This window comes from Aspergillus pseudoviridinutans (genome assembly GCF_018340605.1).
Source record: "Aspergillus pseudoviridinutans IFM 55266 DNA, scaffold_6, whole genome shotgun sequence".
Lineage (NCBI taxonomy): Eukaryota > Fungi > Ascomycota > Eurotiomycetes > Eurotiales > Aspergillaceae > Aspergillus > Aspergillus pseudoviridinutans.
In genome coordinates, this window is record NW_025091286.1 from 2,476,281 (window position 1) to 2,503,735 (window position 27,455).

The 27,455-nt window shown below is 52.3% G+C and overlaps 7 protein-coding genes across 7 annotated transcripts; 5 read left to right on the forward strand and 2 right to left on the reverse strand.

Moving 5' to 3' along the window:
• Positions 1–6,786: 6,786 nt before the first annotated feature.
• Asppvi_009297 (uncharacterized protein) lies at positions 6,787–8,907 on the forward strand (the record flags this gene model as incomplete). Its single annotated transcript, XM_043305154.1, has 5 exons — positions 6,787–7,039; positions 7,095–7,260; positions 7,331–7,465; positions 7,522–8,053; positions 8,131–8,907. The coding sequence occupies 5 exons, from the start codon at positions 6,787–6,789 to the stop codon at positions 8,905–8,907; spliced, it is 1,863 nt and encodes a 620-aa protein (XP_043161089.1).
• Positions 8,908–9,185: 278 nt separating this feature from the next.
• Positions 9,186–10,587, forward strand: Asppvi_009298 (DUF2855 family protein; the record flags this gene model as incomplete). The annotated part of the gene is made up of 3 exons (XM_043305155.1): positions 9,186–9,379; positions 9,423–10,236; positions 10,291–10,587. 3 exons carry the CDS (start codon positions 9,186–9,188, stop codon positions 10,585–10,587), a joined length of 1,305 nt encoding a protein of 434 aa, XP_043161090.1.
• Positions 10,588–10,645: 58 nt separating this feature from the next.
• Positions 10,646–12,190, reverse strand: Asppvi_009299 (FAD-dependent oxidoreductase; the record flags this gene model as incomplete). Its single annotated transcript, XM_043305156.1, has 3 exons — positions 10,646–11,529; positions 11,558–11,829; positions 11,880–12,190. The coding sequence occupies 3 exons, from the start codon at positions 12,188–12,190 to the stop codon at positions 10,646–10,648; spliced, it is 1,467 nt and encodes a 488-aa protein (XP_043161091.1).
• A 376-nt stretch (positions 12,191–12,566) lies between these two features.
• On the forward strand, positions 12,567–13,739 carry Asppvi_009300 (uncharacterized protein; the record flags this gene model as incomplete). The annotated part of the gene is made up of 2 exons (XM_043305157.1): positions 12,567–12,907; positions 12,971–13,739. The coding sequence occupies 2 exons, from the start codon at positions 12,567–12,569 to the stop codon at positions 13,737–13,739; spliced, it is 1,110 nt and encodes a 369-aa protein (XP_043161092.1).
• Positions 13,740–13,995: 256 nt separating this feature from the next.
• Asppvi_009301 (type I iterative polyketide synthase) lies at positions 13,996–21,262 on the reverse strand (the record flags this gene model as incomplete). The annotated part of the gene is made up of 3 exons (XM_043305158.1): positions 13,996–14,862; positions 14,909–21,030; positions 21,082–21,262. The coding sequence occupies 3 exons, from the start codon at positions 21,260–21,262 to the stop codon at positions 13,996–13,998; spliced, it is 7,170 nt and encodes a 2,389-aa protein (XP_043161093.1).
• A 306-nt stretch (positions 21,263–21,568) lies between these two features.
• Positions 21,569–23,596, forward strand: Asppvi_009302 (uncharacterized protein; the record flags this gene model as incomplete). The annotated part of the gene is made up of 4 exons (XM_043305159.1): positions 21,569–21,773; positions 21,833–22,691; positions 22,752–23,391; positions 23,447–23,596. 4 exons carry the CDS (start codon positions 21,569–21,571, stop codon positions 23,594–23,596), a joined length of 1,854 nt encoding a protein of 617 aa, XP_043161094.1.
• Positions 23,597–24,317: 721 nt separating this feature from the next.
• On the forward strand, positions 24,318–26,488 carry Asppvi_009303 (uncharacterized protein; the record flags this gene model as incomplete). The annotated part of the gene is made up of 9 exons (XM_043305160.1): positions 24,318–24,446; positions 24,494–24,973; positions 25,042–25,083; positions 25,146–25,526; positions 25,594–25,635; positions 25,689–25,848; positions 25,906–26,061; positions 26,127–26,395; positions 26,447–26,488. The coding sequence occupies 9 exons, from the start codon at positions 24,318–24,320 to the stop codon at positions 26,486–26,488; spliced, it is 1,701 nt and encodes a 566-aa protein (XP_043161095.1).
• Positions 26,489–27,455: the final 967 nt, after the last annotated feature.

A 27,455-nucleotide genomic window follows, 5' to 3' on the forward strand; every position in this document is an offset into this window, starting at 1 on the left:
GAAGACATCTGAAAATAAGGATACATTCTATAAACAAGTACCAGCTGTTGCACTCAGAATTTTAGTCTACGTTTCGAATGATAGTTACAAAATTATCGTATTACTAATCCCCAGCATCATAACTATGTCTACTAACTGAATAATCAACTACACTTACTCAACCAATCCACAAGACTAAGTTGTGCGTGTCGGAACATTCTACTCAATATTTACAGATCCCCGGAGGTGCTTTTTGACATGCAATGGAGCCTCGGCGCTCACACATAGAATGTCCGTTGTCATGCAAGTCTAACTATGTGGCCTGGTGAACCATCTTTGCTGACAGTAATTGTAGATCTGGAACATCCTCGAGAACAAGCCTTTGCTTGATGCTCTCGATGAGGAAGGAGATTACTCTCCGTCCCATCATGTTGCTGAAATGGTAGCGCACCTCCAACAGCCACCGCTTCACTTCCTCCAGCGCTGCGAAGAAACGCGCAATGTCTGTGACGAGGATGGTCAATACTCAGTCTACCTACGAGAACATAAAGCTATGCTCCTCTAGGTAACTGGTTAGGTCCCGGCGGCGTCTCTATACCATATTTCCCTTTGGAGGAGTCGGAAGAACCTCAAGTAGCAAGACAACGAGCATTTTCTCCAATTGCACAACATAATAGGGCAAAATAAGTTGTAAGTAGGTCTAGTCCATAAGCAACCTGGCTAGCTCAACTGCACTGGGACGAATTTGAAAAAGATGATTGATTGTGCATAAATAAACTATCGATTGGAGGGGCTGCAGTCGACGGACACCGGTAGATGAGCAAGGGTTGCCTTTGAACCATCGTATCATTCGGTCCGAGTTCAGGTGAGTTTAAAACCAGTCGGCACTGAACTATTGTGATTTCAAGTTGAAATTTTAGAAATCAGATCCAATCCAAGTTGGTCCGAGTTTAACCACAAAAACCACCACTAGGCCTAGATCGGCAGTCACTAGCCTCTCTAGGTAGGCGGATAGGGCCTAGCAATAACCAAAATTTCAATAGTTTTTAGATTTCAACTTCTCCTACCTTAGGGGCCTGTCAAGCATAAGCGTAGGCTAATACAGGCCTGGTCTAATAGAATTCCACTGCGTGGCGGCTCAATCCCATTAAAAAGCTTGGAAATATGTTTAGGTGAGAAAGGAATTAGCAGTGTATCATTCAGAAGCTGCCTTTGCATTTACATTACAGTATAGGAAAACCTCAGGGTAGGACAAAACCCATACCAAGGCAGTAAATTTTGCTCCAGGCAAATGCCATCCATATATCCTGTCCCTCGGTTTCAGCCACAGAAAAGCAAATATTTCCAAAGCCGCTCCCCATATCTAGAGTGCGAAAGCGGTTACCCAAAAAAAGGTCAGTAAAAAAATGTCTGTACCGAGAAATTGAAACTCAGCAGGGCCGCGTTTACGTGATGTTCGCAAGATATTGCTATAAGCAGCTTGCAGTCAGTCATGAATCCTTCCCCTCAGGATATGTGTCTGCTGCGGGACATGATACAAACCTGAATCGATAAAGCTTACTACAAGTACACTCTTTCACTGACAATGCGCAACTGGGCCGAGACAACCGCGATTGCAATGATTGATTTTGCGTGTCTTGAAGGGAGCTACGCAATAGTAGACCCCATTGTTATCGTCAATGTCGCCCCAACCTTCAGTTTGACATTAGCGCGAATCATTGGCTAACCCCTGTTATATGTTTATGTTGAGCTTACCATGTTGATTTCGGAGGTCCCAGCCACAATAATTGTAGCCTTCGTGGCAAGGCGTAGCCTCGGTATTAATTGGTGCTGCAAAATAGTTGGCTGGATAACTGACAGCAAGGGCAGCAGTGGCCAGGCACAGTATGAGTGAAATAAGTTGCATGATGACAGATTACTGGGTTAGATTTGTTCCCTTGAAGCTAAGTAGTTTAATAGAGAGCAAGCTCAGCATTTCAATTTTTGTCTCATAAGAGCAAGAAGGTTTTCTTTTATAGATCTGTCCACTATCCGACGAAGCCTAAATACACAAGGATGCTTTAACTTTTACGTCATTAATTATGCTTAAATTGCTAGCAGGGAAAGTACACTTAGGTTTGTGTAAGTCTGACATCAAAAACTCATTTGCATTAAATCTGAATATTGTCATCGAACGATCTGAACCAATTGAATCTCAAAATTGGTACACAACGCAAAGGAGATAGTAACTCAGTATTCCCTTAGTAGCATGTAAAGTATGAGCATAGCATCATTGACTTCCGTAGCCCCTCCATATCAACACTCACATTCGCTATTTAGTAAGGTCGAACTGTAACATCGAGTGAAGGTCAACTACTCAACGTCAAGACACGGGTTATGGTAAGCGGCTACTTGCTGGACTACCTGACTCCCAAAAGTCTTGTTTACGACAGTCTAATCTAGAAACTGGTCTTTTTGTAACATGGTAGACCTTAGCATGTCGGAAGCTGGTCATCTGTAGGATGTTGCAATACATTACCTTTTCAGTTTTGATAGTTTGGTGATGTCGATTGTGGTAAAACAGAGTACGCCTTTGTCTTTATTATGGGCTTTTCTTCTATGTGAACTAAAATAACCGCTGGGTTGTGCCTATACTGTAAATGCTGGCTGGATGCTGGCTCCTCACACCCTTCTATCGCCTCTAATTTCTACCATCATTCACCATCACCATTGTAACCATCTAACGTCCGACAGGTAGGGAGCGCTCGGTAGACATGTCCTAGCTCTAAGTAACAATATTCCTTGGAGAAGTTCTCCTAAGCGTAACATCGTAGCTCTTACTGCAAGCTCCTAGTCTGGCTGTCTGGAATTGGAAGGGTACCATAGTCTTCCTACTGAAATCCTTCTATAGGGGACAGTAAATCAGTAATCACGAGCACATCGAAGGCCAAAGATTCGCCTTATCATGGATGTGGGTCCTGACGCCACGGATCAACAGGATTGATCTAGGTTTATACCAGGAATGGCACGAGCTTTCTAGCATCCCAGGATACTGAAATTTGAGCTAGCCCAATATGGTCCTAGCAATAGCAGAGGCTGTGTCTGGGCCTATATCACAAAGGACTCTTTACACAGCCTAAGCTCATAGATAGCGTAGACAAATAAAGGCTTAAGCTACTTGCTTGCATAGCTGAGGTTTAGCGGTAGCACAGGCCAAGCAGCAGCCTATGCCTTAGGATCTCCCCCATAGCCTTGTGACGCAGACATAGTAATAAGCTTTAGCATTAGAGTGTTATTTACCTTTTTGACAGATGGTTCTGTATTTTGGGGTTTTTTGAACGGCACTTAGTATATATTACTAATCTGCATTTTTCCCCCAATGTTATACGTCTTCTTTTGGGGGGAGGGGGAAGGGGGAAAAGGTCTAGTTTCTGGTTGCAGTGTAGTTATTAACAAATGGAAAAAGGTAAGAACCCGGTAGAGACAGGTATCAGGTTCCAAGGTTGTTTTAAAATGGACCGTTTGCATCGACCTTCTCCTTGAAGCAGAAAGCACATGATTCATAGACTTTTCTAGTAACGCTATACCCGTCGCAGCGCCTCCCACCCATCTACAACATACACTCTCTCCCTGCGATATATAAAGATTGGAGCATAGGAAAGGCTATGTATTTAGCCATATAACTATATAGGTATAGTTGTGGTATGGCCTAATTAGGAATGGGTATATATAGCCGTCAATTCTTAGTCTTGAATAGCCTCTGCAAAACCTTAATATGTTATCTTTCTTACGCATGTCTGAAACTAAGCCTAACCAAAGTTACCTGGAGGTAGGTTCTGGACTCGGGACTGCGGCCACCCTAAACCTTGGGTAGACACCGATCTTTCCGTAACACCAAAATCATGACGAATTTGACCCGTCATATCTATGTATATTGTTTGACCAGATGCGGTATGGACCGTATGGTTCATAATCATGCCCTGTAGGATTATGTATATATCATTTATTTCAGTTAGACCATCAATGACTATACTATTACTGCCATGAAATTATTATTCATTATACAAGGTGTCCTGGGCTCCCTCTGCTTGAGTTGCATAACCAAACCACTATATGATGGCTCCGTGCGTCCGTACAAGAGGGCTCCGCCCAACTCCATCAGGCAATTTTATATGGCAGCCGCCACCCCCTAACCCTAACCCTATGAAGATTTTGATATAGTAGAGCAAGAAGGGTAAGCCGGGGACGGATCGGGGACATTTGGTCGTGCTTATCAAGTAAAATGTGTGCCTTTTGCTAGGCTCGAGGACGACCACATGTCTGGTATATCTAGGCCAATGCATGAAAATAAAGCTGGAGAATTGCAGACAAGCTACCAGCCTAGCACCCTAATTGAAATGAGTACTCACTAGGACTACAGTATCATCGCCATCATTGGGACCTCTCACCTAGAGTTCTCGCTCTCGCTCTGGTTTATAACTCTCTATGACTCCATCCAAAAGATTTGTTAGACATCTAAGCTAATACCTCTAATCCTGGTGCTTGGCAATATCCCTGCCATATTGCATCGCCAGCTGGGAGTTTTCCTCTGTGGAAGAGGTAAAAGCATAGAAGAAGTTGTCACAGCCTAGGGAGCCGATGGACCCATCCAGTTCCACCAAGGGTGCAGTTCATGGTCCCGATGTAGACGCTGTGCCGCGGCCCGAACATAATATTTACCTGATCGGGGCTGTCACTGGTTGCAATAACAGGAGTCTATTGCATTTACAGACTTCATGCTTGTCCCTCTGGCCGGGCTGGCCGGTCTGTGTCGTCCGTGTCCGCCTTACGCACCAGTGAGGCCTCTGGACACTTGGCGAGCAGGAGATGTTCGGGAATTGCACCTTGGCGCATAAGGAACAGATTCCACCAATATATCTAGCGAACGCCAGTGAGTGCCATCCTTCCTTCCTCTCCTTGCATGCGATTCCCTCACTGCCTCCTTGACTGCTGGAGACACGCACAAATAGAACAAGAACGCTGGTCAGGTGTATGGCGTACAACGCGCACATTTCAAACCTCAAGCGTTGTTGGCTTTGCAGAGCTGACCTAGTATTCGAAGCAGCCTCAGCGAGACTCTGATAGCTACCAGCCGTCCTTGCGTTCTATATATCTACTTCTGACGTGTTCTTAGTTCTCCTAGTTCCTGAGTAGCAACAGATAGAGCATCAAGCTTAGTTTTCTTTGTTAAAAGTCCCAATCCACTCCTACATAGCCTAGTTTGACGCCAAGGACGAGTTGATAGAGGACATTACCTCTTGAGATAACTTTAGAAGCCTAGATTCTGTGCCTTCATCTGCCGTTACTACATATTTAATACTCACTGAGACAGAGAGAGGCTCTCATCCTCTCGATTCAGGCTAAGAATAGGAGTATGTAGAGGATCTAGCTTTAGCCCAGTGAGTCTCATACGGGCCACGTCATTCCTAGCAAGGGAATAGTGTAGACTAATGATCGATAACGATGATCAAATGCTCTGCATAAATCCTTTTCCCTCGAACTGACCGCAAAAGCCGCTTATCTTCACGACAGCTGCTTCGCTTGGCATTGTTTGCAATAAATGATGAATATGACCTGTAGACCTATGATACTAGAGAGTTAGCCAACACTTACCAAGTCAAGGTCTAGATTGACACTGCCCAGAAACTAATATAATCGCCTAATAGTGATGCCTGCTCCCTTGGCACCACAGGAGTATCACTGTTAGCACTATCAACAAAGCCACAATGTTACCCTACCGTTATGGTGGGGAACTTTTTCGACGGCTTGATAGGTGGCTGCTTTCATTATCTTACGTGCTAAGGCGTCCTAAATTCTTACATGACTTACTACTACTCACCCGGCTCTTCTTGTCCAATCGGTTAATTGTGTATTCAAACCCTGATGGAAACTCATATTTTCCGGCCCCCAGCTTGGCAGCCTTCTTGCTGATCCTATCATAGCTGGTGCAGGGTCTGACTCTCATATCCCCCTGTAGTTATGATCTGCTTCGTTTGCTAACGTAATCGGTAAGCGAGCGGGCCATGTGGTCCCGCGGGCCACCTCTGTATTCCGTAGAAAAGGCCTCTTTTTAAGGCTTCTATATCTCACCCAAACATGAAGATTATAAAGTGTAAGTTAGATATATAGTATAACTAAGTATAGAAAAATTCACAAATTATTTTTTAAGACTTTTAAAAATTAGATTTTACTGTATATTCTTAAATTTACTCAGAGTATGAAAATAACAGCTGTAAGGGATATTACTCAAGATATCGGTGTTTGTTAAGACATGATAAAAGCCTCTATAAATATTAAATAGGATAATAAACTATATGTCTTATTATTAAGCTCTTAGTAGGTGCTTTGGTTGAGATACTGAAGTCCAAAAAAAGGCCATTTTCTACGGCATATAGAGGTGGCCCACTGGCCTACATGGCCCGCTCACACACCAATTACGTTACTCGATGAGTTTGTCTGACACAGTCCAGCGCCCTGTAACTATGGAGAAGCCAATACCAATCGCAATTGTCCCAACCAACGCTCTAGGCGTCCAAGTCTGACTGACCTTCCACCTAGTTGCAGAGTCGCCCTAGCGGACCTAGCGAAAGTGAGCAACACTGCCTACTTCGCGCTATCTAGACAAGGATAATGCTAGTAGTGGAGGCGGATCAGGATAGATGAGAACGAATACATATAGCAGGGATTTCCAACATCTTCACCCATGCTGACTGGGATTACTGACTATGTAGATAATCATTAGACACGGAGCAGATGTCCTACCTCAGTCCATCCAGATCCTCCAGTACTATGTCGGAGTTGCCGTCTGCTGCCTCCCCGCAATCCAACACCAACGAACTCGAATCGTCTAGAGGCGGACCCAAAGGTCGACTGGCTTGTGATGTGTGTCGAGAGCGTAAAGTCCGCTGCGACCGGGCGGATCCTCGCTGCGGACGCTGTGATCGTCTGGGCCATCGCTGCAGCTACTATGGTCGCAAGAGCTACCGTCCCGCAATGGATTCAGATTTGCCCCGGCGGCTGTCTGAATTACAGGAACGATTGAGTTAACTTCCCAGCAGTTTAGATAGACCCAGGGCGCGGGACTAACCATCGTACAGGCAAAGCAGAAGCGCTCCTGGCGCTGCCTGGTGCAGTTCCAGTCGCCGGATACCCTTGGCTATCTCAGGCCCCATGCAGACCATTTTCAGAGCCAGAGTTGCCTGCGATACCGGATGTGGTCTTTCAGGATGCTCCGGAAGAGTGCGGGAACCAAGAACCCTGGTGGTTAGTATCAGTGGGAAAATCATCGCTTGGTGGATAGCAAGGTTCTGAGTTCTGACATCTATCGGTCTAGCACATCGTTAGAATTCCTCGGGCTTCCTGAGCTGCAGACCCCGGCTGCCACAGAGGAGATTGGACTCTCCAGCAAGCCTAGTTCTCATGCGAGAGTATCGGACGATGCTGAACAGCCTCCCGATCTGATTGCCCTGTATATTTACCTCCAGAGGAAAATCACTACGGACAGATGACTGATGGACCTCTCAGGTATCGCAATTACTTCGAGATCTTCTATCCAACCCTGCCGATCCTCAACCAGCAACGATTTTTCTCTGAGATTGCTCGTGATCCCAACCATCTCCCGACAAAATGCTTAAGCTACGCGGTGGCACTGATGGGGTCGATGGTGGCTGTCGTACAGGATCGTGCGATACAGCATCAATGTTACCATCTCGCGCGCCAGTATGCCGAGCTGTGTGAGCGGAATGAGCATCATGCCGACTTGAATCTCTTTCAGAGTTTAGTCTTTATCCTTCGATATGAACTCGATGTCCGGCAGGTTACACGCGCCTGGATGACCCTCGGTCGTGCAATCCGACTGGCGCAAGTGCTGGATCTGAACCATCTCGATCGCCCGGCTTCAATTTGCCGGAGTAGCTGGGGTTTTCATGTAGCGTTGCCAACGACACAAGAGCAGGGTGATCTCGAGGAACGACGACGGGCATTCTGGGCGTTGTATATCTTGGAAACCTATACGAGTATGCGAGCCGGCATACCATGCCACATCGATCTGCCCCAAGTACGTCCTTGCCTTCTTTCTATCTTTCTCTTTTTCTCTCTCCATCCAAGCAGGCAAAGAACCAACCGACCATCTAGGTCCAAGTCAATCTCGCCTCCCCCGGCGAACTAGGCCCCGACTTCGAAGACATGCATATGCCCATCCTAACCGAGAACGTCAATCTCACACCCGCCACACACATCACATCCTACGGCGGACTCGTGCTGATGGCCACACTCGCCAGACAGTGCATGCGACACGTCATGCAGAGCATCACCGCAGAATCCGACTCGCCGCCTCCTGGGTCAGGCTTCTGGGACCGCCACTACGCCCTCAGCCAGGCAATCAACGACCGCATGGCCGGCCTGAAAGCACACCTCACTGCGAAAGCCTCGCGCGAGGACCCCGCGGCCTTCAGCTTACTCGTCAACCTCTGCGCCGTGGATCTGTACCTGCACGAAGCAGCCATCGACCAGGCTGAGCGGCAGGACTTACCCTCGTCTGTAGTCGCCGAGTCGCGACGGAGATGTTCGGCGGATGCGCTCAAAATCGCTAGTACTATTCGGATGAATTATCCGGTTGCCCGGAGCGATGGGGATATGCTTGCTCTGCAGCGGACGTTTATTGGGTGGCCGTTGGTGATGAGCATGAGGGCGCTGTGGCGGGAGTTGCGCGCGGCGACGGATCTGACGGCGGATGGTGTCGCGGGTTCGCTGAGGTTTTTGTCTGGTGCGTTGGATGCGATTGAGGAGGAAAGCGGGTATTGGCATCATCTTGTGGCTGGGGTGGGTGTCACCTTGCAGAAGTGGGAAGAGGAGCATGATGGGTTTGGGAGTTTGTTGCGGCAGGAGGATAGAAAGAGATCGAGATCATAGACTCTAGACCGAAAACTTGACGTTAGTAGATATTCGATACTAGAATGACATACGTCTGGCAGCTAAATGTCAGTCAACTAAAATCTTATGCCATAATGCCTGCATATCTGAAACGTCACTCTCCACTCTCCACTATGCACCCACGGAAATTGTCGGCCGTCTCCAGCGACTAAAGGAGGGGCAGACTAAGGAAGCACAAAGAAAAATAGAAGAGAAGAGGCCACCTGCTTCAGTCCTTCAACCTTTTCTCACTCTTTCATTTCATCACAGTCATCAGGATGGAATCCCCTGCTACAAACCCAGAGATGATCCATGTTGTCTGCAAGGCCGACAACCGCCAACACGCTGTGGTGAAAATTCCTCCATCTCTAGACCACAACCTGCCTTCCTTGTCGCTCCGTGCGCGACCTATCCTTCTAGGATTGACTTCCAACAACCTTAGTTACGCACGTGGAGGAGATCTACTGCATTGGTACGCGGCCTGGCTTTGTATCTGTTGTCACTGACAGCCACAGGTGGAAAACATACCCAGTCCCACCCACCGCTCCGGCCCCATACAATGATCAGTCCTCCTGGGGCATTGTCCCAGCATGGGGATATGCCACTGTCACTGAGAGCAATGTCCCTGGAATCACCCCAGAATCCCTTATCTGGGGATACTGGCCTACCTCCACATTGCCTACTCTCCTGCGCTTGGAACGCAGTGATCCTGAAGGCCACTGGGTGGAAGTTAGCAGCCACAGACAACAGCTGATGCCTATATACAATCGCTATGAATGGGTACTCCCTAATGAAGAAGAAGAAGAGCTAGATAAGAGGGCATGGAGTACAGTTTTCCAAGGGGTCTGGGTCGCTGGATATCTGCTTAGTGAGTATGTGTTTTCTCCTAACCCGCGCGCACAAGAACCAGTTCATCCGCTTGGAGCAGCGAGTAAACTCCCCTGGTCTGCGGATGATGCAGATCTCTCATCTGCTGTTATAGTGGTTCTAGGTGCATCAACCAAGGTTGCACGGTCATTTTCATGGTGTCTTTTCAACCGGGCCAGGGAAAGTGGACCCCTGGGTTTGGTACAGGTTACTTCGTCTTCGTCACCTAGTGTGTTGCAGGAGGTCGCAGATAGAAAAGGCTGGGGGTGTGTGTCTAAGATATTAGCATATACAGAAATTAACCAAGCAACTGAGTGGATTGAGGGTCTACAGCCATCAAAGGTGGTGATTATAGACTGCGGGGCGCGGGACAATGTCCTGAGTCAGATATGCCAGAATATTCAAGAGTCGGCGCTTCAGTCATGCAAAACTGTCATTCTGCAGGTGGGCAGTCAGCAGAAGGTYAGTCTCTCTGATTTTACCTCGCGTCTGAGGCATTATATTGACTTTATTCAGGTGTACACAGCAGATGAAGTCCAGGCTGCTCGTGCAGCTATGCAATTACTTGGAAAGATCCAGTACAATACCTCTGGCATCCAGGATACAGTCATCAACCGGGAGGGAGCTGCAACGTATTTTGGAAAGGTCTCGCACAGGTGGAAGGAATGGTTAGCACACCGTGCCTCCGCCATCCCTGACATGCGTTTAGTCTTCGGACAGGGCATTGCTGGAGAGAATGGAATCTACGGGGGATGGGAAAAACTTTCCAATGGTGCAGTGCGCCCTGAAGAGGGATTGGTTTATGCCCTTTAGATCTTATTCCAGACATGTGAGACTCTTGTTCTATCTACGCTGTCCGCTGTCGTAGGACTCAAACCATAAAGACAAACGCCACAGAAGAAAACATCACCACGGCACCAAACAGCAGCGGAAAATAAGGAACCAGCTGCGACTTCGGGGCCATAAGCATTTCGCTGCGCTTGGCCGCCGGTTTACTATCTTTCCACCCCAAACTGCCCCTGTCCTCATCGACAAAGACATACTCCAGCTTCGGAGCTTCACTACACGTCTGCGCAACATTCTTCGCCACGAAATCCAACCCAATAAGCGGCAACACCCATCGTTGCGCGATGTAGCTCAGCCACCCGTCATACGCTTGCAACCGCGTCAACATCCAGCTCACGCGGTAGATGTCCTTCACACGATCTCGCCGAGAGTTCTCGTACCCCTGCAAGGTATCCCTGATCTCCACGTCGGACGGCGTCTTATTCGGATGCGCAGTCACCGCTCGGTGGATCGAGTTGGCCAGGTCGACGGCACTCTCCATGGCCGTGGCGCCGCCAAAGGCTGCATTGGGTGTGACTTTATGCACCGAGTCTCCGGCGAGCACCGTCCGCCCGAAGAACCAATGCTCCAAGACACCTTCTTCAAGAGACACCAGATGCGCCCGCGTTCGCTTCTCCCAGAGCTCCCCGAACAGCAGCGACTCGGACAGAGGATAATCGGCCAGTTTGGTCGCCAGTTCGTCGATATCGGCCTGCGTGTAGCGCTCCCTATTTGGCCAGCGCGTCTGTCGCCCGCCGGGGAGCTTGCAATGCGCCACGAAGTAGATCGTGTCCGGCTGGCACAGGATGAGAAAGGAGAACTTGTCGTTGGAGACACAGTGCATGTTTGACAGCCCGAGGCCGGGCTGCATGGGACACATGGCAATCAGGGCGTTGTAGGAGGTCACAATTGCTGCTTGGTCAGTCTTGTCTTCAACAGGGAGTGTGCAAATACGAACATCGTTTCTCAGCGGCAGAGATGAAATGCGGTATAACCTCATTCGCTCTCTTCCACATCAACTCCCGCACGACGCTGTGCACCCCATCCGTGCCTACCACCAAGTCCCCTGTCTGCTTGCTACCGTCGGCCATGAGGACGTGGACCTTCCCGTCGCGCTCCTGGATGTCTTGGACCCGGCACCGCTCGATGACCCGGGACTTATCCCGTAGCTTATCATACAGCGTCCGTAGTAATGCCCTTCGTTCGAGCGTGAGCGTCGTATACCCTGTACTACACGCGACATAAGCCCTGGAACTTCATACTTTGGAAGGGCCGCATACCGTTTCCCAATTGCCTCAAAGAACCGCTGCTCGTGATAGACCTTTCCGTCCGGCCCACGGAGACAAAACAGCTCCATCGTCGTACACTGTGCCGAGACCGCCTCGAAACAGTTGATCTGATGCAGAATGCGGCAGGCGTGCGGATGAAGCGTGATACTGATCCCCCAGGGTGGTGCGACGACTCCTTTGTCTACCAAGACATAGTCGATGCCCGCGAGATCGAGGGCATGCGCGAGGGTCAACCCTGCGACGCCGGCTCCCACAATCACCACGCGAAAACGGTCGTTTGGAGATAAGGAAGGGGAGGTCATTGGGAATATGTTTTGCAATTGCGAATTGCAAATCGGCTAGTGAGGCATGTAGAGATCCTGTTTATGGCTTATGCCGTTGAGAAGAGCTGCATTTAGGTGAAATAGAAATAGCCAGAGTAGCAACGGCTGGTGAAGCACGGCTTACCCGTAGCGCTCGCGTCCGAAGCCCATCGTGCCTTATCGTGCGGGTGTATCTGCCGTGTTTATGCAGGGGCGGCCGCGTGGACGGCCGACGAGCCTGACGCGGGCGAGCGCGGAGGGCGGCGCTGTTGTCGGATTAGGAGGGTTTGTTCAGTCGAACAAGTGTCTTGTCATTGAAAAAGCCTGACTCTGGATTATTTTGCTCTTGAGACTCTGTATCTCGCAGGCAATCACCATGGCCACCATCACCTCCTCCAGTCTACTTTTCTTAGGCACCCTCGGGGCGATTCTGCTCTGGGGCGTTGCTTTCACCAATGGGACCCTGGACAATATGAACGCCGTTATTGCGCAGGGCTTCTTCCCGGACGGACGGCGACTTCGCTCAACGTATACCGGGAATGGGGTGCTTGATGCGCGCCTGACCTACCTGGCAGCCTTCTACGAGGTGCTGTCAAACGATCTCTCCGATGGCCCTCGTCGACTCTTTGTCGATCTGGTCGTCCTGCTTTGTTGCTCTGGCGTATGGGTGTTTATCGAGAGCCGCCGGCGCGGAGTCCGCAAACTTGCCCTGCGCCAGTACGTCTACCCATCAGATCTCCCGGTTAAAGGTCCTGCTGACGATGTATGACATTGATACAGCCCCATCCCGTTCATCATCCTGTGGAATGCCCTTGGCGCCGCCGTTATCCAGCCCCTCTACTTCTACAGCATCTGCCAGAGCGAAGCCACCGCGCGGGACCCAACGGTCCCCCTGAACGAAGCCGTTGCCCTCTTCGCCACCACCATCCCGACCATGCTGCTCTTCCCGCTGTTCCTCTTCGCCCCGTCCTGGCTCGGCTGGGACACATGGACTCACCACGGGTCCATTGCAGGCTTCCTGGGCTCGCCTTTCCTCATGGTAATCATCTGCCTCCTGTGCATTGCCCTTCAATATCCCCGCCACGGCCTGGTTGCTTCCAAGAATCCCCGGGCCCCGAACGTAGACAGACCCTGGATCGTCGCCTCCTTTCTATTCACGGCAGCCGTATCCGCCGCCGTGCACCTCTTCATCGTCTTCAGCGCTCTGGCTGTCCCAGGACGCGATGCCAGTCTGACCAGACTGTTTTGGCCCACTCCCGGCAAAGTCGGTAACCCTGTTGACACGGGATCTCTGCAGCCGAGAGCATACCTGACGTTGCTGGAGGGGTACCATCTATTTTCGCAGTTTGATTGGATTGTGGTTAGTCTGGCTTGTGTGTTCTATGTTCACTTGCTGCTAGGGAAGGTCGATGGGAGGACTGCCCAGTGGCGGCGGCTGGCTTGGTTGCTTCTTGGATCTGTGGTGATTGGACCTGGAGCCGTAGGGTCGATGGCTTTGGCTGTGAGAGAGTATCGGCTGAGGGAGGATGGAGTAAAGAAGAAGATGTAACAGGTTAAAATCATGGTGTGGTTGGCAGGGGGCTTGAGGTAGCAGGAGAGGTCACGTATCATACAGTTCTATTACATGTTTGTAGCTATCCACGCTGCCTATATCCTTGATACTTCTCAATGCTTTCGGTATATATGATACTTCTTAAGCCTTTGCGTATATATACTGAGTAGTGTTGGCAGTTAGTACGGTTATATTCTATGTAGCCAGCTTGGCCATGAATAATATAGCAAAACAATACATTCACTCTATCAATCTAAGTACTAACCATGATCCCCTGAGCAGCACATACCTGCTCTGCAAACCTGTTGATGGTCAAAGACGCCCCCAACAACTGCTGATACGGAATATCCATCTCCATCTCCTTGAAGATCCAATTCCTCAGCTCTGCCCCAACCATACTATCCACCCCATAACTGGCAATCGACCGTCCATCGCGCTCAATCTGCTCCACTTCAATCAGCAGCATCCGCGCCAATTTGCCAATCACCGCTTCAGCCACAATATCCATCGCTTCAGTAGCTTCAATCCCATTGCTATCCCGCAACGCGCCCAAAACAGTCTGTGCCGCGGCTGACCCAGACGCACTGCCAGCGTTCATGGCCTGCACAACCGCATTGAACCTCCGATCGTCCATCCAGAAGCTATCAACCGTGTCGCCCGCCTCGTCAACAGCTTTGCGCAGTTCTGCCGGGTCGAGGCCCACGACGATATGGTCGACAGTGTCGGTGGCATCTCGGTCTCCCTGCTGCTCGAGGATAGCCACTTCGAAGCCTTGCAGGAGAGCCGTCTCGTCAATTCCGTACATGCCCTTTCGCTTGAGTGATATCTCCAGCTCGGCGTTCTGGGCGATCACGCCCACACCCAGGACCATGGGGAGGATGAGGGAGATGGCCCGCTGGCTGTGCAGTCGGCGGTGGCGAGCCAGGGCGTCCAAATAGCTGTTTCCTGCGGCGTAGTTGCTCTGTCCCGGGGTGCCTAGGATACCGGAGACAGAGCTGGTGGTGACGAAAAAGTCGAGGGGGATACCGGCCAGAACGTGGTGGAGGTTCATCGTTCCGGAGACCTTGGGCTTGGTGCTGGTTGTCCAGTCGTTGTAGGTCATGTTGCTGAAGATGCCGTCCTGCTGAGGTTAGTACCTGGACTGTGAAAGGAGTGGGGTCACTTACTCTGAGCACCATGGCAGCTTGAATCACGCCCCGAATGGGCTGTACTGCTGGAGCGGCTTTCACGGCTCTCTCTACGTCCTCGCGGACACTAGCATCCCCTCTGACGACAATGACACGAGCACCAGCGGCTTGGAGATGGTCCGTTAGTGCCGCTGCCTGTTCACTGTCTGTACCGGATCGGGAGAGGAAAAGGAAGCTCCGAGCTCCCTTCTGGAACATCCACGACGTCAGACTACGTCCTAGCCCGCCGAGACATCCGACAAGGAGGTACGTTGCGTCTGATCTAAGCCGAAGTGCAGGGCTGGTGGGTAGAAACTCCAGCTCATGGCTCGACTCCTCGTGAGCAACCAGCGTTTTGCCAGATTCTAGATCATCGGAGAAGGAACTGACACAGGCAGGGAGTTCCGCGATGTTGCAAACTTTGAGGGGTTGGAGAGCGAGGATCTCTCCTTGGCGATAGAGGTCGACTGTTCGAGCGAGAAGAGCCGACAAGACCTCTGGCTTAAGCTCGTAGAGTCCCAGCATATCGAAGGCAAGATACTGGGCACCTCTACTAATCGGCAACCTGTCTAGCACACCACGAGACAGCATGTCCTTACGGCCGCAATCAATGAAGCGACCAAAGGGCCCGATGAACCGCCATGTCTCCCTTGCAATGGAGGAATCGACCCAGCCTGAACTAAAAACGACGTCAAAGCGCAGTGATTCGAGCGATGAGAGGTCGGCCTCGAGGATGAGCTGCTCCCTCGGCAACGACGTACTCCTCTGCACAAGATCGACACGGCTCGCATCCGAAACGGTCACGTAGGGAATCGCTCCCTTGATCTGCGCAATCCGAAGAGCAGCCGAACCGGCCAGCCCTGAGCCACTCAGAACAAGCACTTTCTCTCCAGCCTTGATCCTGGCCAGCTCCTCCATCCCGTATATCGCCGCACTGTATGCCATGGGCAAGCTAACCAGTTCAGCCAGACTCTCACCCGGGTTCACGCGCTGGACCATGCTCTCATCGACTCGCTGGAAGGTCGCGAATCTGTCGAAGCTGAAGCCCACGATGGCATCTCCAACCGATACATTCTGCACGGCGCTTCCAATGCGAGAAATGACACCGCCGATCTCACGGCTGAACGCAGTAGGATAGTCCACCCCAGTAATGACCATCACATCTTCCCTGTTCAAGCCCGTGAGCTCCACCCTGACCTCGACCTCCGTTGAACGCAGAGATTCCTCGACGCGATCATCCTGCGTGAAGACTACCTTTCCAGACTGCAAATGCCCAGAAATAGGCTCCTGCGCCTTGAACGGCCCGTGGATGGTCTCGCTGTCCTCCACTGCGTACGTAAGATTCAAGTCGCGGTGCGGCTGCAATCGGCTGATCAGCGTATTCGGCCCAGAGACCCAATACTCCGGTTCCAGGGACGATGGCTGCTGAACCTGTTGCTCAGCCCTGGATGCAATCACCTCGGTGATTGTCTCGAGGGGAGTCGTGTCCGGGTCGAAGTCGATGGCTACGACGTTCAGCGAGGCCTGCTCCGACTTCATCGCGCGGAGCAGTCCGGCTGCCATTGCGAACTCGGGCTTCTTCCCGGCGGCCAGCGCGCCTGCAGTCACCCAGAGAAGAGAGCCCGTTTTGGTTAGGAGATGCTGTAGCCCGATAAAATCCGTCTCGCTGATAGTAGGGAGGAGGGGCCCTTCGTAGTCTGCTAGCATGATGATGTGCTCACCTGGCTCAATCGGATCCTGTAGGCTCGAGACTGTTATTAGGAACCCGCGCTTTTCCAGAGAGACGACAACCAAGGGTAGGATTGATGGTTGGCGCTGGCCATGGACGATTCGGATTTTGCGGCTCTCGTTTCCATCACTAGGACCCTGTTCGTCGGTTTCAAAGGCAGTTCCCATGATGTGCTTGCCGGCATTCACAGGAGTAATCGTCAGATTGGCAGCACTGGACGCGTCACCGGCTAATCCAGATGATGCAGGGAGCACAAGACGGCCACCGGTCACCAGTAGCGTGCGCAGTTGTCTCAGCTCATCTCCATTCTGCACCTCATGGCTAATGACAAACTCGTAGGATGCAGGCTTGAAAGCCTGCGGCTCGAGGTCCTCACATAGCAGCAGTTGCCTTATCTGCACCTGTGGGTACTCTATGAGGGCGTCCTGCAGTCCCTTAACATCCTCAGCAGTTGTCGCCGTGGCCGTGAGCTGGAGCTCGGGCATCAAGCCCAACAAAACCTGGCTATTCAGCCCGCCGACGTCCAGCACGCGACAGCCCGGACATTTAAACGCCATCAATTGGACCAGGGTTGCAATGTCCATTTCTTCGGAGCGAATCAGCGAGTCGATATCCTGCTTCCAGACCATCTCCCCGTACGGCTGGGGAGACACAAGATCCGAGGACCGCTGGGGCAGTGCCGCCTCATACGACACGCAGCGCATGTCCTTGATCTGCATGACCAGCCGGCCATCGTTGCCGACCAGCTGGTTGCTGCCGACAAACGATCGGCTCCCGCGCTCGGTGATCCAGGAATACGCCTCCGCTTCCGGGCTGGAGAGCTGTTCCTCGCTCGGCGTCCAGATGCTCACCTCGTCCACCTGCAAGGGGACCACACCGCAGGGCATGGCGTTCGCGCGGCCGGCGTACACGGCAACAATCATGAGCTGGAGGCAGGAGTCCACCGAGGCCGGATGAAGCACATAGCGAGACTCTTCTGGCATCGTGCCCACGGCGTTCTTGATATTCGTCGCTGAGGCAGCAGCGTACGTCTTCCCGTCGAACCGGATGGCCTCCATATCTTGAAACGTCGGGCCGTAGTCGAACCCGACGCGCCGCAGAGCCTGGTTCCACGCTGTGCCGGATACTCTCTGCGCAAAAGTCGGGACGGGGCGGGGTGCCGGCCTCTGGCTGTCTGCCTGGCCTGTGATGAGCCCGATCGTCCCCGCCATGTGCCTCTGCGGGCCATCGGTAGAGACTGAAGTCACGCTGAAGTCCCACCATCGCTTTGTCCTGTTGTGTTTGCTCTTGCCCTGCACTGCGGGGTGGAGGGTGATAAGTACCTCCACGCCGGTGTCATCGTCCGGCGTGACTAATGCGGTCTCAATGGACACATCGCGGAGGGTGTACCCCTCGATAACGACAGGGGAGGACGACAGCTCGTTGAGCTGGGTGATGGCCTCCATGGCCATGGAGAAGTACCCTGCTGCAGGGAAAACCGCCTCCCCGCCCAGACTATGATCGCGGAGCCAGGGAAGGTCACGAATCCGAAGCACATTCCGCCAGGTGGGTTCTGTCGGTGAACCCCCCGGCATCATGGAGCCGAGGATATCATGTCGTGCGTATTGGACAGCACGGTGCTCGCGACTCTGTCGCGACTCGGCCCAGAGGCGCTTGTTCAGGTCCCATTGGTAAGGGGGCAAATCAACAATCAGGTTGCCCATCTGATATGACGCTTTACCAACCTTAGAGACCTCCTCGATGGCGGTCACGCGGTCAATGGCGAGCGGATAGCCGCGCAAGAAGAGCTCACCTGCCAGGCGGAGCATGGAGACGGCGCAGTCTGTGTTCCGGGCCAGACTGGGGAGGTATTCCCATTGAGTGAAATTGCCCGCGGATTTGATCTGGCGGATGGGCCCGGCGAGCGCCGAATGAGGACCGATTTCGATGAGAAGATCGACATGCTTGAACTCGTCACTGTTGCCGATTGTGTGCAGGGCCTGGTTGAACTTCACTGGGCTCACTAGGTTGGCACTCCAGTACGTCTCGTCGAGGCTTGCGTCCTCCGGAAAGACGGCGTTGGTCACGGATGATACCATCCTCACCGGCGCAGGGAGGGTAGACCGAGGAGTCATCTTGCCCAGAGCCAAGCGTGCCTGGCGCACGAGAGCTTCATACCGTGCTGATGCGGGATGCATATGTGGCGAGTGGTAGGCCTTGCCTCCCGTCTTGAGCATCCGCGCGAAGATATTCGCATCACTCAGCTCCTTTTGCAGCTTGGCCAGTGCGTCCGCGTCGCCACTCAGCGTCACGCTCGACGGCGAGTTGTGGCAGGCAATAACCACCCCTCCATCCTCCAGCGCGGTCAAATAAGGCTCCACATCTTCGGCGCCAAGGCCAACAGCCATCATGGCTCCATTTGTCTCGATCTCCTTCACCACCTTGCCCCGGTAATAGGCGAGGATGATGGCCTCCGGGGCCGTGAGGAGCCCCGCCGCAAAAGCCGCCGCAATCTCTCCCGATGAATGCCCGCAGGTGACGGCTGGATGAACTCCCCAACTGCGAAGAAGCTGCACAAGAGCCACTTGGATAGCAGTGCAGAGCGGCTGGGAGAACTCAGCCTCTTGCACGCGAGAGGCGCCGGCGTCTTCCAGTATCATATCCTCCAGTGTCCAGACCGGCATATCGTCTAGATCCTCGAGGACTTGGTCCAGATGTCGGATGGTGCGCAGGAAACTGGGATAGTACATCATGAGGTCGGCACCCATGCGGGCCCACTGGGCTCCTTGGCCGGTGAAGACGAATCCAATTGTTGGTGGAGCGCTCTTCTTGTCGCCAAAAACGAAGTCCGGAAGCGAGGGCTGGAATGATTGGGTGCGGTTGGCGTAGGTGGCGACAGTGAACCCACGGCTGTTGAACTGCGTCCGGCGGTTGGCCAGGGTGTAGGATAGGTCCAGCAAGCTGTAGTTGTCGACGACCTGGCCGTGGGCGCTGATGTTGCGTTTCAGTGTCTCCTTGTCATGCGCCGAGAAGGGAAGCAGGAACGGGCGGTTGCGGTTGAAAGCGCCCCGATGGGACTTGGTCGCATAGTCCGGGTGCTGCCCTTGATAGCGGTATGTCTGCTTCTGTCTCAAGATTGAATCCGCCCCTTCGACAATGATATGAGCGTTGGTGCCGCCGTAACCGAAGGAATTGACGCTGACGCGCTTGACAGGCAAATGAGGCGCAAACGGCGTTGGCTCTCGCACAACCTCTACCTTCCACTCGTCCCAGTCAATGGCCGGGTTCGGGTTGACGACTCCCCGGGTTGGGGGAATCACGCCGCGCTCGACCGTGAGGATGGCCTTGATGACGGCGGAGAGGCCACTGGCCGCCTCACTATGGCCGATGTTGGTCTTGACGGCCCCGATCCGCAATGGTCCGTCCTCTGTTTGGCGCTGATCATTCATGGCGTTGGCCACGGCGTGTACTTCCAGCGGATCACCAACCGCCGTCCCCGTGCCATGACACTCAAAATACCCGGTCAGCCGCGGGTCAAGATGGCCTCCTCGCTCGTAGGCGTGTCTGATGACAGCCATCTGGCCAGAGAAACTGGGGTGAGTAATGCCGGCTCCGGGCACTTTGCCGTTGTTATTGGTCGCACTGGACCGAAGGAGACCGCGAATGGGGTCACCGTCGCGGATGGCGTCACTCAGACGCTTGAGATACACGGCCCCGACTCCCTCAGCACGACCGTACCCATCCGCAGAGGCGTCAAAGGTATGGCAGGTGGACGTGGGTGATAGCACACCCAGTTTGGCTGTATTCATATGTTGGTCCACGGTAAGCACAAGATTGACGCCCCCGACGACAGCAGCGGCACACTCCCCGTTGCGCAGGGCATTGCAGGCATTGTGAATTGCATATACAGAAGAGGAACAGGCGGTGTTGACGAGCATACTGGGGCCCTTGAGGTTGAAGATGTGGCTGATGCGGTTGCTAATGATGCCCGGGTCGACTCCGGTCGCGGCCAGCCCATGTCGAAAGGCAGGCTCCTTGAAGGCCATCTGCTGAAAGTCGGACGTGAAACTGGCCACAAAACATCCTGTCGAGGATCCGGTAACCTGTGTGAGGCTTACTCCGGCAGATTCGAATGCTTCATAAACCACCTCGAGCAGCTTGCGCTGCTGGGGGTCCATCCACATGGCCTCGATGGGCGTCAGACCAAAGAAGGTCGGATCAAACTCCTGGAGGGTTTCATTTAGGAAATACCCGCCCAACACTGAGAAGCTCCCCGGTCGATCGTTGTCCGGGTGGAAATGCGCGTCGATATTGAATCGTGATGAAGGCACACGAGCCGACTGGCCACTTCCCTCGTCCATCATCATCTTCCAGAAGTCGGACGGGGACCGCACATCCCCCGGGAGACGGCAGCCTGGCTATGGTTAGCAGGAGGACTCATTAGGACTAGAAAGCTCAATCTCACCCATTCCTACCACAGCGATAGGCTCCAACTGCTCACTCAACGGCAGTTCCGCATAGTCTGCGACAGTCGCGCCGATATACTCGCTATCTGTAACGACATCCTGCACATCTACAGGCGCTCTGACCGGCGACTGGTCGCTCTCAGAGAAGCTGGAGGACGCCCCACTTTTCATGTAAGGCATGGTGATGTATTCAATGCAGTCAATATGGATGAATAGAAAAGATCAACGGAGGGCAGTTGGGTTGAACTCATACCAGGCCTGTATAGATGATATATATGTATAACCCTGCATGACAGGACCTCCCACACACCAGCACGTGGAGTGCACCGTGCTTCATGCCCATCGCCGTGTCATCGGCCTTACTGGATCTCGTAAACGCCCTACTGGGACCGCCTTTGACCGAGAAGGAGGCGATGCTCGTCAGCTCCTCGCACTAGCGGGCCCGATCGGCCGGCCGACGGGGGCTTAGCATTCTCGTCCTTCGGTATGGCCTACGGGCCGCGAGCCCTTCCAGAGCACCGGACTAATTTCCTCCGTCTACAGTTCGGCGCCTTCCTCGATATATTATCAGAGGCTTTGGGAGGTTTGCTGAAGGCCGAGGGTGCGTACATCTCCCTGTCTCTCGGCGACGATCATCACGACATTGACATGATGGAAGTGGAGGATTTCGATGTGATCGTTGTGGGCGCAGGTAAGCTTGCTTTCTTACTGTCTACATGGCTTGTCTTTATGTTGTCTAATCTATTCAAGGCTGGAATGGATTGATATCCGCCTACACATACCTGCAACTTGCTCCCTCAGCCAACCTCCTGGTTGTAGATGATGGCCAGACTGTGGGCGGCTGCTGGAGCAAGGAAAAGATATACCCCACGCTCTTTGCGCAAATAAGCCATCCATTGTTCCAGTATTCTTTCTTTCCTATGCCGCGAGAAGGTGTATCTTCGCAGGGCTACATCCCGGCAAACACGATCCATGAATATCTGGTCAGATTTGCCGTAGAGTTCGATTTGATACAGCGTATTCGACTGCAGACGCGAGTGGCCCGCGTCGAAAAGCGCCAGGAGCCGCTGGGCTGGGTGTTGGAAACCTCGACGGGCCACCGCCTGTCCTGCGAGAAGTTGATTTACGCCACTGGGCCTACCTCGAACCCGATCATACCCTCATTCCCGCAAAAGGAGTTCGACCAACCTGTCGTCCACACCCAGTCCCTCAACCAGCATATGGACTACATCCACAACCACGTACAGCGAGCGACAGTTGTCGGGGCTGCGAAGTCGTCGTACGATGTGGTCTTTCTCCTGCTCAAGGCCGGAAAGAAAGTGGACTGGGTGATCCGCGAGAGTCCGTCGGGGCCGTTTGCCATCTCTGCGCCCACCTTCCTGGGTCTGTGGAGCACCGCCGAGCACGTTTCCACGCGCATGGCAGCCAGCTTCAGCCCTTGTATCATGAATACAAACGGTGGGTTGTATAAATTTCTTCAGCGATCCTCCGTCGGCCGCATCTTGACACGGGTATATTGGCGCACGTCGACATTCCTCTCCGCCCAGCACGCAGGCTACTCGAAGAGTCCCAATGCAGAAATGCTCCGTCCACATCCGCCGGGTTATGGGTAGGTCGAATGTCCTTCTTTTTTATCTGCTCAGCAACTGACCGAGCTTGAACCATTCAGCATGTTCTGGGGCAGCGGCGGACTCGGCATCGTCACCGTTCCCGACTTCTGGTGCGTTTTCCACGCCGGCGACGTGACCATGCACCGAACCGAGATCGAGTCCCTCTCACACAGAAACGTGGTAAACTTCAAGAATGGCCGCTCCGTCGCAACCGACATGGTCATCACATGCACCGGCTACGACAAGGCCTACCAAGGCTTCAGCCCAGACCTTCAGGGCGAATGCAACCTGTCCTACGATCCTCACACGCAACATCCCCGCTGGAGCAAATTTGACGCCCGCGGTGAAGAAGAGATCAACCGCCTGTTACCGATGCTCCGGGTAGCCCCTAATCCGCCCTTCAAGCGGGATGCAGAGCCCCGGTACAGTCCCAATCGGCACTATCGCCGCTTGGTCGTGCCCCATCTGGCGGCGAACGGGGACCGATCGGTCTTCTTTCCGGGGTCTATTCATTCCGGATATACGCCGTTGACGGGAGAGGTTCAGGCGCTGTGGGGTGTTGCGTTCATGCTGGGCTGGCTGGATCTGCCCTCTCAGGAGGAGATGGAGCAGGAGTGTGCTACTTTCAATGCCTGGGCTAGGAAACGGTATCTTGAACAGGGGAAGAAGCACGCGTACATGGTCTACGACTATATTTCAGTGAGTACCTGGACTCGGTGCAGTTGATTTCCCGGTGGTGCTTACATTTGGCTAGTATATCGATACCCTTATGCGAGATTTGGGGTTACGGACGAAGCGCAAGAATAATCCGGTTGCAGAGCTCTTGAGTCCATACCGCCCACAGGATTATTGCGGGCTGATCTCCGAGTTTTTGGAGACCAGGAACGAGAGATTTAAACAATGAGCAGAGGCCGAAGATGGGAAACTTGTCCTGTAGATGGTCATATAGCTTCACAGAGCTCACCAGCACGAATGGCAATCGCAGGTTTAGCTCATGACCAGCTGCTCGTGTAACTTATAGGATATGGTCTCAAGAGCTGGAGAGAAGGGATGAATACTATCCCTATAAGAGCAAAAGGCAGAACCGGTGCGAGGCTCTATCTACTGGGCGCTTCCTACCTCTACCTCGTAAGATCACTGACCAATAAAGGCGCGTCATCCTTCTCCAACTCTGCACAATAGTAGATATAATTTCAATTTTACCTCTGTGATGAACCATATCACGTGACACAGAGGCAGCTATCCCCGCACTTCTGAGAGAAACAATGAGGAATACAGCAATCAAGTATATCGTTGTGAATATATTGCATTACTCCCTGACTAGGCTAGCATGTAGCCTGTACGCGACCTCACTGCTGCTCGATCTTCGGATCCTCCGCATTCCTTCCATCCTTACAACCTCACTTAAAATTGAAGCCCGCATGGTCCTTGTCATCCAGCCAAGACTGCAGCTGCACAAGCGGCCGTGGAGCGGCCGAGCTGCTCCGCTGGTTCATGGAGCGGTGGCCTGAATTTGTACGGTGTTCACCCATTTAACCTGCCCGAGCGAATTTAGTTTCTTCACTGACGTCCCGAAAATAGCTACTTCTTCAACCGCTCCCGTGGCAGACGAACGACCAGCAATCATGGCCGAAATCACAATGGCGGAGCAGAAGCAACGCCACAACGAAGCAGCACTATCGGCCGACACCAGTACCAGTACGATCACTGCAAGTGAAGATGTGAAATCGCCTCGCTCCCTCCACGGGTGGAAGGTGAGCAGCCTTTTCCAGCCAAGTAAGCCGATCCTAACGCCCTGCAGTGGGCGACAGCGTACGGCTCTATGTTATCCACTACTTTTCTCTTCGCGCTAGATAATACCATTGTATGTAACCTTTCTACGGGCCTCGTTAAGATCGTACTGACCTACTTCAATGTGGCCGACATCCAACCTGCCATCCTCGATCGATTCGGGCACGTGGAGCTCCTCCCATGGATTGGCGTGGCCTTTGCGCTCGGCACCATGACCATTCTGCCTTGGACCAAGGCGTATGGGATCTTTAACATCAAATGGTTGTATATTTTCAATATCTTCCTCTTCGAGGTTGGCAGTGCCATCTGCGGTGCAGCGCCTAGCATGACGGTTCTGATCATTGCACGGGTCATTGCCGGCATTGGAGGTTGTGGCATGCACGCCGGGTCCTTGATGTACATTGCTGTTCTCACGTCGATGAAGGAGCGGCCGCTGTATATGTCTGGTATCGCAGTGCTGTGGGGGTTGGGTAGCGTTCTTGGTCCGGTGGTATGGATCCAACTGAGCATTGGTCATGATCATCACTTTATAGCACTTTCTTACTTCCTTTCTACTAGGTTGGTGGTGCGTTTGCTACCAGCAGTGCAACATGGCGATGGGTATGATTATCACTCCTATATACACTCATTCCGTCCCTTCCTAACAATCGCGAACATGCCAGGCCTTCTACATCAACCTCGTCATAGGGGCTGTCTTCTCGCCCGCGTATTTTCTGCTCTTCCCCAGCTATCCCACCCAGCCAGGCAAATCAATAGCGGAGAAGCTTCGCATGATGGACTGGATCACCACCGTCGTCTTCCTCGCAGGGTCCATGTGCTTCACCATGGCGATCAATTTCGGCGGGACCACATATCAGTGGCATTCCGGGCAGGAGATTGCGCTGTGGACTCTTGCCGGCTTCTTCTTGATACTCACAATCGGGTTGACGATCTACCATCCTGGCGTTTCCAAGGAGCATCGTCTATATCCCGCGCATTTCTTCAGACGGCCGGTGCTGATGAACCTGCAGTTACAGGTGTTTCTTGTTTCCGGGATTATGCTGGTGAGTCGTTCTGTTTCTAGTCATTGACATCAACGAGCGAGCGCTGACTGAGTCGATTCCCCTCTAGACAATGACATATTATATCCCACTCTTCTTCCAGTTCCTTAGGGTATATGCTCCGTCGACTATCATCGACCATGTATGCTAATGCTTCCCAACTAGGGCGATGGACCCCTTCAAGCAGGAGTCCGTCTTCTCCCCTTCATCATTCTGATGGTATTCTTCTCCCTTCTAAACGGGGCCCTGATGCCACGATTCGGCTACGTCACGCCCTGGTACGTCGTCGGGAGCAGTCTCATTATCGTCGGCTCCGCTTTGATGTGTAAGTAGCTCAGGCATGCCCTGGCCGTTCTACCGCTTATCCTATCTGTGCATCCAGACACGGTCGATACCCACACGCCCACCTCCCGAATATACGGGTACACGATCCTCGTCGGCGCCGGATCAGGCTGCTACCTCGTCGCCGGATTCGCAATCATGCAGTCCCTCGTACCAGCACACGACATCCCCAACGCCGTCGGCGCAATGACTATCTGTCAGACTTCCCCTTGTTTAGCTACGTCCCCATACCTTGCAACTTCAGTGCTAACAACAGCTAAGGCCAAGACCTTGGAATGACCGTCTTCCTCGCCGTCTCAGGCACGCTCTATCAGAACCTCTCTCTCCGCAAAATAGCGCCCGTCCAGCCAAATGCCTCGCCGGGGCAGATCGCCGACCTCATTGCCGGGGTGAACAGTCGCACGTACAAGGGCCTTTCCGAGAAGGATAAGGATCTGGTAATCCCGCAGATCACGGAGGCGATGAGTAGCCTGTGGTTGCTTTTCTTGGTTGGTGGGGCGTTGAGTTTGGTAATGGCGGTTTTCTTGGGGGTATGTACCGACATAGGACGGAGGATTGAGCTGGGACTGACATTATTGCAGAGAACGAGGCTTTTAATCCCGGGATCAAAAGTAGGGTCTTGAATTGTCGAGTATGCTTCAACAGTGCTTTATGATGCTGGTGTTGGGGCTAAGGTGCTCTGAAAGGGTGAGTCTTTGCGTCATGGGCACCATAGTTGTCTTTTAAGGATGACGAAGACAGTAAAGCAGAGAAGGGCTATCTAGGCATGTTACGAATAGTAGGTATTTATATTCGCTACATACAGTCCAGCTGTTATGAAATAGACTTATCATTTTCCTGCTTTCCGTCCGCTTCTGCAGCCAAGAGGCCTGTTACGAGCATACTAGCCCATATACTATTTTGAGCTTGCTTCGACAATTATTGATGAGCAGGCCGTTGAGGACAGATAATTGATGGGAGGGATCGGGAGCCATCGAAGAACAAACATGGCGCTTGTCATCCAGCAATTTAGCTGCATCTAAAGCATAAAGTTTCACAAGCCCTGGAGGCTCGGAGATGGAGAACACAATTAATATAGAGCTTTGCATTACGGGGTATGGCTAGACTGGCTGACCCAATCCGCAGTTTGGGTTGGATGTAGGTAGGCCTGATCCAACCCATGTGGATATGGGTTGAACCTGCCTAATCCATATAGATATAGGTTAAACCATTGGGTGCATGTGACCAAAGGCCTCTAAGAACTAATAAGCTTATCTAGCCTAACCTAGGCCTAGATAGGGACATATTTTTGTATAAATAGATAGAGAGTAATTATATCTATATATATAAAAATTAAAATATTAAGTTTACTAAGAAAAACTGGAGTTATGGGTGATTTTATATTTTAGATAATAGTAATTAGGATGGTAGTTATTAGATATATATATCTCTATACCACTTTTCATCCTAACCTTAGTGGGCACCCTTACCCCCCTATATAAGCCTTTTTTACTAGAGTTGCATTTGGTCCGAGTTCGGGTAGTCCAACCCCAGTTGGAACGAGCGTTTCCCTTCAGATTTCACACCTTAGAAATATTTACACATCAAATC